This window comes from Sardina pilchardus, chromosome 1, assembly GCF_963854185.1.
Source record: "Sardina pilchardus chromosome 1, fSarPil1.1, whole genome shotgun sequence".
NCBI classification, from domain to species: domain Eukaryota; kingdom Metazoa; phylum Chordata; class Actinopteri; order Clupeiformes; family Clupeidae; genus Sardina; species Sardina pilchardus.
The window spans coordinates 21,808,713-21,823,006 of NC_084994.1; the positions used below are offsets into that span (position 1 = coordinate 21,808,713).

The 14,294-nt window shown below is 39.7% G+C and overlaps 1 protein-coding gene and 1 long non-coding RNA gene across 3 annotated transcripts; both read right to left on the reverse strand.

Moving 5' to 3' along the window:
- Nucleotides 1-41: 41 nt before the first annotated feature.
- Nucleotides 42-9,147, reverse strand: LOC134084743 (E3 ubiquitin-protein ligase TRIM35-like). Of its 2 annotated transcripts, none has more exons than XM_062539901.1 (6): nucleotides 8,393-9,147; nucleotides 6,948-7,043; nucleotides 5,035-5,256; nucleotides 4,886-4,905; nucleotides 4,554-4,672; nucleotides 42-186 (listed from the first exon to the last, which is right to left on the reverse strand). In XM_062539901.1, exons 1-6 carry the CDS (start codon nucleotides 8,828-8,830, stop codon nucleotides 62-64), a joined length of 1,020 nt encoding a protein of 339 aa, XP_062395885.1. In that variant the 5' UTR covers nucleotides 8,831-9,147; the 3' UTR covers nucleotides 42-61. The 2 variants fall into 2 exon arrangements, with proteins under 2 accessions (XP_062395885.1, XP_062395884.1); XM_062539900.1 differs by lacking the exon at nucleotides 42-186 and adding an exon at nucleotides 840-2,271.
- Nucleotides 9,148-10,560: 1,413 nt separating this feature from the next.
- Nucleotides 10,561-12,110, reverse strand: LOC134069459 (uncharacterized). The gene is made up of 4 exons (XR_009936815.1): nucleotides 12,078-12,110; nucleotides 11,728-11,880; nucleotides 11,230-11,365; nucleotides 10,561-10,621 (listed from the first exon to the last, which is right to left on the reverse strand). It is a non-coding gene; the product is annotated as an uncharacterized LOC134069459 (long non-coding RNA).
- Between the last annotated feature and the right edge of the window lie 2,184 nt (nucleotides 12,111-14,294).

A 14,294-nucleotide genomic window follows, 5' to 3' on the forward strand; every position in this document is an offset into this window, starting at 1 on the left:
AGAAAGATAGAAATACAGAGATAATTGTGAAAATACAGAGGGAGGGAGAACGCCCAACAGGCTACTTAACTGCTCCGGCTCCATCAAAACTGGTCAACTTCTTGCCAGCAGCCATAGCATGTTTTAGCACGTAATCACACAATAGATCTAGAGGAGACTGATCTGTCCAGACACAGACGGAGAGATCTGTCCAGACACAGACGGAGAGAGTAAACAGCATGCCTTTATTACATTACATTACAGGCAGAACTCCCACTTCCACAGAATCAAAAGCAATGTGACAATGGCATTGTGCACTGACTAGGAGTGGAGATCGAGTGGGCTTGTCAAAGGCTCAGTGGAACAACACAGGAACCAGGAAGTGTAAGCGGAAAGCAAAACGTGGAGTGGACTAGAAGAGGGCATGGAGCACTTTCCTCTGAGTCAGACGCGCACGATTCAAATGTGTTACTCTTCAGCAGCTATATTTACTTCATCTCTACAGCTCTTTACTTTAGATAAATATATTTTCAGTTTTGCAAGAGTTACAAACTTGTCACTGTCCTCCTGGGGCAATGTTTTTTGGATACTTGTGAATTGCCATGATCTGAATCTTTAGCCAAATATACGGTTTGAAAGGACAACCCCCACAGACCTTTGAAGCCAATCTCAATTATTTAATATTCTAACTGAAAATGTACAGAGACAACAAGTATATGTTTGCACTTCAACATGTAAAAATAAGGAAACAATGACAAAGGCAAATAATAAGGCAATCTTTAAAAAGCAAATGTAAACAAATATACAACAAAGTAAACATATGCAGTATTTTGCATTTAATAAAAACAGATGTTGGTGTTTCTAGGTTTGTTAAAGGGGACATATTATACCTCTTTTTTAACAAGTTAGAATTGGTCTATGGGATATACAAAACATGTTCATGAAGTTCTTTGCACAAAAATCACTCTCACATAAAGAGATTTCACCAGCTCTTTTCTTGCCAGTTTCAGTCTCTCCCAAATTGAGCCGTTTCAGGGCTCTGTCACTTTTATGCAAATAAGCTGTTGCTGGCCACGCCTCCGGCTGCGTGTACTGTTTACGCTGCTCGTTTCACACGTGAAAATGACCGCAAACAGAACCAATATCCAACCACATACGGTATGTTAGACCGTGGTGCCAGGGTTGGTCTATGCAAATTCCCTTAGTATGACATCAGAATAAGGGCGCCATCCAAATGGCTCACAGCAGCATACTATTCTTGACACCAAAGTCTTTCTACTGACTTACAGAAAACGTGTTTATAGAAAACGAAAGAGTGTTTATAAGAACAGTAGAGGCCCAAATATGAACACAAAGGCCCGCAAAAAGTGAGTTTTGCATAATATGTCCCCTTTAAGTAAAGTGATTCAAGTAAAGTGATCTTAATAAAAGACATGCCACACATGATGATCAACAGTTGAGCAAAAGTCAGTGATATTCAAGTGCATAATATACAATGTGTATTTGTTTTGATCAGCAAAAGTGGTTTGGAAGTGAAATTGAATACGCCTCTGCCACAACATCAAGCTCTTAACTTAGCAGATGAGATGCCTGTCCAACTCTCCATATATTGTTCCAATTTATCATTCCACTCTAGCATTACATCCATGAAATTTGTGCACGTAAACAGAAAGGTGAAAGCTATAAGCATAATAATGTAAATGCCAGCAATAAGAATATCAGACCGATTCTTCTCCCAGTAGCTTTTTTCCCTCTCAACCATCACCTCAGTGGGCTGAATTGTCAACTTTCCCCCCTGTTGTAATGCAGACAGAAATGGGTAGACTGGCCTCCTCAAGCAGTAAAACGGAGAGCTGAAAATGGTTGACCCTGTCTGAGCATCAGAGAACGTAACTGTCCAGAAGCGTTGGTAATTATGATTGTCCTTCATCACCAACTTAGTCCTTAGCTTGACTCTGAGCACCTCTAGGGGGCTGGGTAACTTCAGTGTGGTGGCAGGGTAGGGATGAGCTAAGTACTGGTCCTTCTTCCGCTGGATCGCACAGAAACTACAAAATAGGTCTGAAGACAGAGGAAGGCTCGAGGTGAAAGAGTGTTGTTCCGGTGACACGCCCACTATCCAGTCCGAGCAGTCCTTGACGCAAACATCCCAAACGTGATAATCTTCGTCGAGGGCCTTGGAACCCACAACAAAATAGTAGCATTCAGGCAACTTTTCAACTTCAACACTAGTCAGGCCATCTGATAGAATGATGCCGTCTAGAGGGGTTCTGGGGTTCAGGATCACTGGGTCTTTTGGTGAAGAAAAGGAAAAATATTTCAGAGCGTGAGCGTGACAGTATTCATTCTTAACCAGCAACTCTTCGTTCAATAGCACCATCTGCAGTCCGATGGGTGTACATGTCACTAAATGTACATAAATTAATCTATTTTATAGCCCCCCATGGATGTAATTCCACAAAACTTGGCATACTCCCATACACATGCAATTTGGTGCAGTTCATAACATTTCATCTGAAGATAGGGCCAATTAAAGCAATATAATATTGCATTTTAATTTTTTGACCATGGGGGTGCAAATCACTAGCCTGACGACGTCATACTCAATTCTTATCAGAATATGAGTCTGAAACTGCTCCATTCAGTTGCGATTATGGAGCGTGATTCAACTGATACAGGGCGGGGGGGATAGCTCTGCACTCATTGGATAGCCTAAACCAAACAGAACAAGTTATTGGCTGTCAGTATCTGCGAAATCTAAGACAACGAAATATGTAGCAGGGTAGGCTATATGGAAAACATCCTCCTTCGTTTTTAAAAATAATTCCTTCAAACTGTATGCAATGAACAGCTGGGGAAGTGTGTCGTTACGTTAACCCAACGAGCAAACAGGCATTTTTAAACAAACGGGAACAACATCACCCAAACATGCTGTTTTAACTGAAAGTGAAAGTGAAACTGTTTTCCCACATATCCACGTTGGTCTAAGTGTTCAGAAATAGTTGTGTGAATCCGTGATAAAACCTCCGTTTCAATAGCTAAGATAAACGAAAGGCCAAACTGCATGAACAATTATTCATAGCCATAGCGTTTCTGTCGCAATCAAAATCAACCTAAGCCAACACGGTCTCACACCCAACTCGTCGAACGAGGACGCATGCAGCCGTGAACCTCACTGCTGTTCATCTGTCAATCATCACGTAAAGCCCGCCCTGACAATGTGATTGGTCCGAACAGCTCTGTATCTCGAATAGTAGCAGCTGAACGGAGCAGTGCCAGACCGAAGTTCCCTGCAGAAAAACAATGTAGGCGGGGCTAAACTTCGGTCTGGCATCCAGGCTAGCAAATCACAAATTACTGGTTATAAACTCGGTTGATGCGGGCTCTTGAGACTAACATACCAACATTTCGTCATCCCCTGTGCCACGGTTCAGGTAGTTATTTAGGAGAAACTGCAGTTTTGGAGTTTCAGGGAGGCCAGCGCGGGGGTGGAGTGGCCCCCCGTCATGTACAATATTGGTACTTTACACACTAAATATCCATATACTTTGTTATTTCCACATATATTTGCATGGTCCTACTACCTACCCCACATAGCATTTCAGCTGCATGAAAATGACATAAAAATACAAATACACCTTAATTTATCCTTATTATTGTCATGAGGGCCATTTGTTTTGGAGACTTCACATTAAAATACAAAATACAATGGGAATATAGATATCACTTCATATCACCTCAGAAAGGAGGATATCGAGTCAAGTCAAAATCAATGTGTTTCAATTGAAGTACATTATAGAACAAATGATTGTCAATGATATGGTATGATGGAAGTATCTCAATGCATCCCAGGTCACTTGATATGTTGTCTGAAGGTCAATATCTTCCTTATGTGACTTGGCATGCATATGAAGTGATATCTAATATTCCCTTTGCATAGGCTTTTGGTATCCAATATATAAGCAAAATGCAGCAATTATTTTGAAGCTGACTGTACCTATTGCTCAGATTTAGTTTTATAGAAATATATGCAAATTATTGCATATTTAAGTAAAACTGGTCTCATTTGCATATCTAAACATCCCATTTCAGAAAACTTGCAATACAAAAAATCTTTGCCTTAATGTGAGTAAACAACTGTGAAAGTTTCAAGTTGATATCTATAGTTTAAAATTTTACCCATTTCACCTGTAGTACAGTAAATCCCAATGGCAAAATGCATTGGAAATTGCTGCCTTTGACCTTGAAAAAACGTTTGTTCCACTAAATATAAATGGGTAGATTTTTAATATGTGATGCAGGAGGGTTTAAGGATCAATAAAAAGTATGAAACATTACTATTGCAATTAGTTTAATTTTTGGCCCTTTTTTGAGCCAGATTGACTGGCCTATTAGGCCATGTAGAAAGTGTAAAAATTCAAGGGCAAAAATACAATGAAAACAATGAGAACAGAAATTTTTTACAGGTTTTAGTTATCGAACCTAAACATTGTGTAGAAAATCGGAGTCGGTGCTGCAACCATTTTCCTGGATTTTGTCTGATTTCACACAGAATGACTCATATGTGTACTCACAGGAGGGAGTAACTTCCATCATCTTCTTGCAGAAATGGAACCTCAGGTTGCCAAGTCGTTCGGCGACTTCAATCTTATCCCAGGGACACCTGGCTGGCTCTCGTTGGCTGAACTGTGCACTGAAGAGGAGAAACACACACACACACACACACACACACACACACACACACACATATACAGAGAGAGAGAGAGAGAGAGAGAGAGAGAGAGAGAGAGAGAGGGGGGGGGGGGGGGGGGGGGGAGAGAGAGAAGGATACATTGGTTCCTTAATCATCCATAAGGTTCCATGTCTGAATTAGTTTTAGTTAAACAGACACATGTTTGCACCTCACCTCATTATGGCGTTGAATTCCTAAAACACACATTACATAAATTAAATGTATATAAACACACACACACTCAATACTCAGACATACTATATCAATTGCTACATTTATCTTACAATTACAAAAGTAACATTAGATAAAATGACAATAGCCACCTGCTTTAAAATGATGTCATTGTTCTGTGCCATCTCCTCCGCTTCCTGAATTTGATTTAAGAGGAGAGTTGCCTCGGCTTCGATGGCCTTTCTCGTTAACTGGATCTCTCGTATCCCAGCAACCCTCATGGCCTCCAGACGGTCTTTCTGTTCCTCCTGCAGGAACTTGAAGAGCTTATCGAATTCTTTCCGCATCTGCACCTCACACTTTTCCACAACAGCCTAGTGAAAACAAACAAACAAACAAACAAGTTGGGAACCAATCAATACAAGCAAATAGAGAAACATATTTTATGGTGAGATGGCAATGCAGCGGTACTGTTTTGAATGGCAGGAATAAGATTGTAAGCACTATGATTCAGGGATGGAAATTAGCACCCCCCATCCACCAAATGCGGGTGAATTTCTGTATTGGTATGAGCCGCCGTCCACGGCATAGCCTACACAGCAAACATTGATATCTTACCAAGTGTTATAATCTTTGTATTGTTTTAAGTATAAAGATACTGTGAACTTTCTTGTAAGATTATTTGACTTAAAATAAATCAAAATCCTCTTCAATTAAGCAGAAGCAGATTTATCTGCCAGTGGATTAAGAACATGTGCCTTAATTTTAGCTGAGATTTAAGATTTAAGACAATTTGTTGGCAGACATTGGCAGATACATTTGCTTGTATTTATGTCTGAATTTTAAACATTTGCATTAAGCTTTGTAGCATTAGTAGCCCAGTTAATGCTGTGCGATATGAACAAAAAGTTATTTCCTGATATCGGAAATTCTATATCCTGATAACAATATATATCCCAATATAGTATTTCTACTTAAAATTATATATTTATATCCACACATGAATGCAAATTGTTCTTATCTGTTCTCCTATTATTTAAAAAAACATTTTTATATAAAGAGAGAAGAATAGAACAATGACATATTTTCGTTACTACTGTTTTCTTACTGGAAAATGTAAGGGAAATAAATTCAAATGTAGGTCTGGGACAATGTCGACACATATGAATGCAGAGATACAGTAGCATCTCTAATCTCAATGTGTCTGTGGGAATCCTTGTCATACGGGGTACCTTAAACATTGACTATGCTTGCCTGAGTGCTTTTCTGTTCGACAGCTTTAATGTTAGCTTTTGTGCTTTCCTGCATTTTTAGACTATACAGTGCCCTCCAAAAGTATTGGAACACATGCTTAAAGTTAAATATAAAATCATCTTTTGGAAATTGATCTTAATGCCTTAAATGAAACAATGAGGAAATATTCAACCTTTAAGGACATCAATTGTCTTTGTGAATGAATAACGTATTGTAAATAAATAAATGTTTTCCTTAAAATATAGAGGGTCATAAGTATTGGAATTGTTAAATTCCCATAGAGGATTTTTATTTTTATTTTTAAAGGCCAGTTATTTCATGGATCCAGGATACTATGCACCCCGATAAAATCCCCTTGGCCTTTGGAATTAAAATAACCCCACATCAACACTATACCCTTCACCAAACTAAGAGTTTGGCATGTTTTTTGTCAGTTATTAGCTGTTAGCTAATTAGCTGGTTTGAATGGCATTGAGTTCAATGAGAATGAAACCAGCTAATTAATCTCTAGTGGCTGGTAAAATCTTTTTTTTTAATCCACCAGCCATTGTGACAGATGGACAGAATTGCTAATTTCTGCCCCTGCTCATACAGTAATCTCCTGTGTATAGTTGCATTGTGTATAAGCCACAGGACAGTGTTTCAAGTCAAAGGCAAAACCATATAAACACGGTATTAACTGCTCCATGTATCAACCTCATAGCTGAAGACATTATGCAAAATCAATGCGGCAGCAATTACGGTACTGCAATCCGTTCTTGTGTGAGAATGAGTGGGAACTGGATCAACAAGATCAACCTGGGTAAATTACCTTGATGTCTGCTGTTGACGTGTGGTCATCAGCTGATCCACTTCTCAGGGCATCCAGTCTCTTTCTCCAAGTTTCTGTGGCTTCTGCCAGCTCTCTCTGAGCAAGACACACACACACACACACACACGCTTTGAGTTGTGCATGTGCATGTCACACAATGGGGTGAGTTCCCCATGTTTACACATTTGTGGGTTAATTTTCCTTGTTGCACTGTGTGAAAATAAGGCTTTGGTTGAAGACATTCTGCAAAGATGCTGTGAATAAATAGCCTGGTAGTAAACCAGACCCTGGAGTCTTTCAGATTAAGGGTCTGGCCACAATTAATGAAAATGGCCTAACTCGAGGGGCGGAACCAAGAATGCATTTGAAAATCTCATGCACGTTATCAAAGAGTGGCACTTTACGTACCGGAGATCACTTATCTACTCGAAGGCAGAGCACACAAGTGTTTTCCGAAAAATGTCTGCATTTCAAACGTTTACGTCCCCACAAGAGTTAAACAGGTGCAGTAATTAAAAAATACCCATGTTATTTTCCCACAGGAAAAATCGTCAGATACCGGATCTCAAAGATGGCAGTTTTTTTGTCAGTGAACTTAAGGGGTCTATTGCTAAGTAAGAAGAATCATGTGATTGTTTGATTGGCAGAGAATCTTTCATTTTTCTCATGTGCACACAGGACATGCATGTCCACAGCTGGTGGACTTAGGCTACTTTTGGTGAATTTCTTCAGTCGGTTGCACGACTCACCGTTTTCTTTAAGTTAATTTGTCTATGGTCTGTCTGCTTCAAGGATCAATGTTCTATTGTACATTCACTTTTGTATTTTTGTGCTCAGGTTTTGGATTCTCATCTACTTACGTTGTCACTGTATGTGCTTAATTTCTCCTGACCACAAGTCTCCCTATAAACAACAGTATATCTTTATCTCTTTCACAGATCTTTACAAGCACAGATACTTGTATCAAAGTGCCTCCTGAAGGCAAGCCACGCCAGTTCTAGTTCACACTTTGCCCCTTTCAGCCTTCTACATGAACTCTGATTGGTGGCTCAGCATTTTTGTGCATATACTGTATGAAGACCAAATGAACTTAGACCCCTCTAAAGTGATCATGCCGATACCAGCTCAGGAGGCAGTCTTGGCACGGTTTGTTTTGAAGCCAGAGGTGCAGTTTACCTAATCTGAACACAAAGCACCCCAGGTTCACTTTTCCTTTTTGCTCTGTAGCCACTTCTTTCAGAAACGCATTTGTTAGGTCACACACTGATGCTGGACGAGGAGACTGGCTCTCAGTCTCCACTCCAATTCATGCCAAAAGTGTTCTATTGGATTGAGGTCAGAACTCTGTGCAGGCCAGTCAAGTTTGCGCTAGTGTGCCTTATGAAAACTGTTCAATTTGATTGATAAATTAGATTGTTAAGTTAAATTGTTACACACTCACTGACCTTGCGCTTCTTTACTGCTCTCTGCCAAGGAAGAACGCGATGGCCCCTGTGTCCGCTATTCTTCCATTGGCAGCAGACAAGCTCACCCTCCCTCTGACAGAAGAAAACCAGCTTCCGTCCATGCTCAGGACACAGCTTGTCTTTCTCCCCTTTCTTCTGCTCCCTCTTCTTTATCCTCCTCATCTGGGCCTTCTTGGCCGCTCTCTGATGCTTCAGGAAGGACTCGCAGGTGCTCCTCAGGCTGATATTGAGGACGGGCTCCTGGGGCGAGGGGCGTCGGCAGACGGGGCAGCGGCGGCCCGGGCTGGAGCTCCAGTGGCGGCTCAGGCACTTCCTGCAGAAGCTGTGGCCGCAGCCCAGCAGCACGGGCTCCTGGAAGACGTCGCAGCACACGCTGCACGACAAGTCCTCCTCCAGGGACAAGACAGAGGCAGCCATAACGGGAAGTAGAGAGGGAAAGAGCGGTGGAAAGAGAAAAGAGAAAAAAAGAGAGGAGAAATAGAACACAAGGGCTGAGAATGAGTGAGAAGGAATAAGGGGCAACAAGCTGTCAAGCTATTTTTTTTTTATAGAAAAGACTTACAGGGAGGCAGAGGCAGCCATATGAAAAAACACACAAATGCTGAGTGAGAGAGAGAGAGGGAACAAGAAACCCTGATATAAATAATTAGTTAAGGAATAATCAGAAAGTAAAAATCAGAAAACACTGAAAGAGAGAGAGCATTTAAGCGGAAAAGAGACTGGAAATTCAAGAGAAAGAGGGAGAAAGAAAAAAAGAGAGAAAGATAGATTTTGAAAAAATAAGGAGAGAAAGCCCAACTGGCCACTTAACTGCTCCAGCTCCAGCAAAACCAGTCAACTTCTCTGTGCAGCTGTGATATGTTTTAGCACGTAATCACGCAACAGAGGAGATTGATCTGTCTAAACTGAGACGGAAAGAGTAAACAACACGCCTGAAGTTGCTCAGAGATTCCCACTTCCGCAGTGACTAGGAGTGGAGATCGAGTGGGCTTGTCAAAGGCTCAGTGGCACAACACAGGAACCAGGAAGTGTAAGCTGAAAGCAAAACATGGGAGTGGACTTGAGGAGCACATGGAGCAATTGGGTTACTCTTCAGCAGCTATATCAAAGATCCTTCATTACTGACAAGATAGAGCAACATAATGCATCTCTATGGAAGCCAAATTCGAACAGTTCCTGTCTGCTTAAAGAGGCGTGTCGCAAAGACGTCATACACAGTAAAACGGACAGTGTTAATTTTACTCTATGAGTGTTAATTTTAACACTATTCCAGAGTTTATATAATCCTCACTCGTTAGTGTTAAAACAACACTTTCCATAGTGTTGACATATTAACACCAGCCTAGTGTTTAATAATGAACTCCATCAGAGTTTCAAACTTAACACCAGCCTAGTGTTTAATAATTAACTCCATCAGAGGTTCAAAATTAACTCTGTTGGGAGTTTAATCAACTCCATCAGTGTTTCTACCAGTTTCAAAATTCACTCTACTGGAGTTTAATATTTAACTCCACCAGTTTCTTTATTAACTCTTATCAGAGTTTCAAAATTAACTCCATTGGAGTTTAATCATTAATAAGTTTCTAGAGCCTGGAAAAAGGTTTTGTGCTTGCAAAATAGTGAGTAGAAATGAAAAATAATCATCCTAAATAATAAACATATTAATCAAACCACAGAAAATGAATTACTTTTCTTTTTCTTTATTGACCTTTGGCATGACATGGCTAAAATAATGTGCACAGGTACAATATAGGTCACTGTTCGGCCCATAGACATTTTGTTTAGCCTTACACTTGTACAAATCATTAACTGTAACAATAAACATTGTCCTCACAATCATATGCATGGAAATGTTCAGCAAAACACTGAAATAAAACATAACATAAAATATAAATTAAGAGAATTTAAATAATACTGGCAAACACTGGAATTTCATCCTTGACTTAAGTGCAAAGAACAAATCCCTCCCCATATTCAGAGCCATCAATCTTGACCCATGTTATCGAGTATCGACAGTTTTGTTAAGTGTTCCGGAGGTATACCCACACTGTAACTTGCTACCTTAACATAACTTCAATGATCATGGTGTTCACGTATGAAATGCAAAGCTCCCCGAGTTGTTCTTGACCTAACGCGGGGACACTCATCGCCGCAGTTTCTGGACGCCATGCCATAGCCTGTCCCACTCACAGGGTCGTAGAAGTGTTCCTGTAAAAAAATGTAGGCAAGAACTATGATTATCACTCTGCAAGGAAGTTGTCTGCACTCAAATTTATCAACTTTTCCCCCACATTACATGTTCATTTGATTATTCACTCAGAATTTATTAAATGATTTAACTCAAAAATGGAGTAGGGATGTCCCAATTTCGATCGAAATTACATCTCAATCTCAAAATTCGATTTTAAAGGAAGAATCGACAATGTAATGTAGCCACACCCCAAATCTCACGTCCAACATATATGCCAAGACACACACACACACACACACACACACACGTGTTGGAAAAAAAGATCGAAAATCGAGGATCTGGAGAATCGTGACACCCCTAGAATAAGTCAATAGTTTGATCAAACCAAACCCTGTCAGCAGACATAGGTCTCCAAGACGCCTGGAAAAGATCTGAAAAACTTAATTACATCACGTTCCATTTAGAATCGTCTTATTTTGATCTTACAAATGTTGGCGCTATTATATATTATATATACAAAACGCAATGTAATTAAGCTGATCAGAAGTTTTCCAGGCATCTTGGAGACGTATGTGTGCTGACAGGAAACGGTTAGTTACATTAATTTATTCAAAACAAAACCTACCCATGCATTTCAATCATGTGGCTGATGGAATATTCACAAGAAGTCTTCTTGTGCAGTGAATCAAGGTGCTTGATCTTCTATAATCCTCCATTATTTCCTCTCCCCCTGAACTCTTTTCCAGAACCTCCTGGACCATCTATACATAAAAGAGAAACAACAACAGTGATACACTTGCAAACAGAAAACATACCTGCACCTAACTCCACAATACAAACAACCTAGGGTCTATTTATGGTAGTATGGTAGCAAAATTACATTATTTGGTGGAGTTTTGAGCCAGACCGTTTTTTGCGTTAATACCAAATGGGTTTGCAGTGAAAGCTAAGGCGGCAGCTAGCATATCAAAAGAGAAACGCTACTTTATACCACTGAGGGTCTCTAGTGACACAACGTGCCCGCTGATTTGACACTGAACAGAACAAGAAGCCAGGCTTCTGCATTTTAGAGACCGGACAGACAAGGATTTCTCCTGGTGAGATTTTAATTTCAAATACTCACTCGTTTGGCCTTCTCTGCTGCATCTCCTATGGCAGGTGTTCTCGCCTCCTGCACCAGTGGATTGATGTGCCTTGTTTGAAGAGTCCATATCACCCCATACCACTCCACTCAAAAGTGAAGAATTTGGAGTAGAAGAATCTACTAGCGCAAATTCTGCAAAAACACAACATTGGAATCTTAAAGGGTTGCTTTTAGAATTCAATAAATCTAGTCTCTGATTTTAGTTCATTCAATTCAACAAAAGGGTGAGTCTAAATCTTTGTATCATCTCAGTGTCATTAGCATCAATGGGTGAATAAAAGCATGTTCAGGAAATTGAATACTAATCTAAGTTTCACATAAAGCCTCACCTTCAATGAAACTTTCAAAAGAACAGGCTGCAGTTATACTTTTCTAGTCCACGGTGCCGGCCCTGTTAAAACAAACAAAATCCATGATTACATCAATACGACAACCACAATGATTTGACTATCAACAGTATATCAACTAACTAGCAACAGACTTCTAAAAATTCCAATATCATTCACCATGACAAACAGCAGTGTTTTGTGTTCAAATATGTTGACATACAGTAGTCGCTACTGATTTAAAGCAACTTGACTGGTATTAAGTCAGATAATTTCATTAGGCAGTACTATAGTCTACACCATTCATAAAAACAGAATTAACATGTAGGCTATGTCTGCTCAGCTCAGTTGTATGACTGATGGACTTAATATCCTTCTGCACTTGCATGCTTTAAGCTAGCATATTTCTACAAAATCTGAAATTAGTCTCAGCTGGCTAACTTACTTCTAAGATCTTTGACTTACCTGCACCCTCAATAGTTGATCAAACCCAAATAAAACCAACAGAAACTTACCTAATATACTGAGAATGTACACTGCACCTAACCAACCAGGCTGACCGTTACCTGTGTGCTACAAATGCCTACAAAAATGCCCTCGTGGTCACAGCTAGCGTTAGCTACCAGCTAAAACGTATAACCCGAATTAAATACAAATAGTGTTGAGTTAAATCAAACGTCAATTTGTCGACAGACTTATAATTAAGCAGTCAACAGATTCCTTAGTGCTGCTAGACGACCATTTACGAGATCTAAGAACAGTGGAATCCTGGCTGTAACCAACAAGCTAACAGATGGTTAGCTATAACCCAACCAATTTGAAATGGTCACGTTTATGTTCTTCTGTAGTACTTGGGACACTATAAACTGACATTAGTATTATATTGTAGTCGACGACGAAACCTTCCCGTAATTCGAAAGGAGGTTGAAATTTTAATAGCAGCCAGCGACTGTGGTAATAGCAGCTAGCTAACATGCTAACGTAACCGCTAACCGTAACCAGCTAGCGGTTACGTTAGCATGTTAGCTAGCTGCTATTACCACCGTTGGTGGCTGCTATTAAAATTTCAACCTCCTTTCGAATTACGGGAAGGTTTCGTCGTCGACTACAATATTATATTAATGTCAGTTTATAGTGTCCCAAGTACTACAAAAGAACATAAACGTGACCATTTCAAATTGGTTAGGTTATAACCCACCGAAGTTAATGTTAGCTTGTTGGCTAGTTTACAAACAATTTTCCAGCTAGCGACCTAATATTTCTTAGTAGGTAAAACACGTTCGTATGAAAATACATACTTGTGATGTTACATTACTTAATTGTGTATTTATCGTAGTTTTCATGCTAGCTTTCACAAGTAGTGGGGAGAAATTACTTTACCTTTTCATATCCCGCGCTGAACTTCAATGGCGTCCGTCTTCTTTTCAAAAAACTGAAGGACCGGATGTTCAAATAACTCCAGCCCAGTGAGCGTACATTCACTCCCACTTAAAACACTAGGTTGCGAGTTTTAATTACACTGTAGGTGTACATTCATATGTTTAACTCCGTAAGTTACACTAATTAACACTAATCAACACTGGAAAAAATATCACCAAAAAATCAACACTTTTCATTTTACTGTGTAGTGGGATATCGAGCTCTGTCAGATTGGCAAGCAGTTCAGTTCGAATGTAACGGAGGTCTGCTTAAAGGGGGATTTAGCCCCCCTCCCCTTTGCCTACCCTCTCTGGCTATATTTACTTCATCTCAACACATTTTCAGTTTTTCTAGTGCAATGTTTTCTAATGTAGGTTTTAAACCTTGTAAGATTTGAATATTTGACCAAATGTATGTTTTTTAAATGGTAAATATTTATTGTGAAATTTGCAAATATAGATTTTGTGTACATTTCGTTTACATACACTTGTGTTCCGGGTCACCCAAACCTTTATAAGTTTGTAGCCAATCTCAATTGTATAATGTTCGTATTGACAACGTACAACAATTACATATTTTTGCACCTAAATATGTATAAATACCCCCACAGGTAACCCCCCCCCCCCACACACAGACACACACACACTCACACACCATACCCCCAAACAACAAAAACAATTCCATTGCTTATACTGTAATTTCTTATTTGAGTACATGACAATAAACTTCTTGAACTTGAATTTGAAAATGATTTTGAAAACATACCTGGTGGACTACATTTGTAGGGTTACAGTATATCTG

Bases quoted from the DNA above. Each gene is read 5' to 3' on its own strand.
- LOC134084743 (XM_062539900.1), bottom strand. From the start codon at position 8,830: ATGGCTGCCTCTGTCTTGTCCCTGGAGGAGGACTTGTCGTGCAGCGTG. The intron at 7,044-8,392 runs GTCAGTGAGTGT...TGTCTTGCTCAG, and splicing joins GAGCAGTAAAGAAGCGCAAG to AGAGAGCTGGCAGAAGCCAC. The intron at 4,673-4,885 runs GTGAGGTGCAAA...TCTCCTCTTCAG, and splicing joins GAATTCAACGCCATAATGAG to TGCACAGTTCAGCCAACGAG.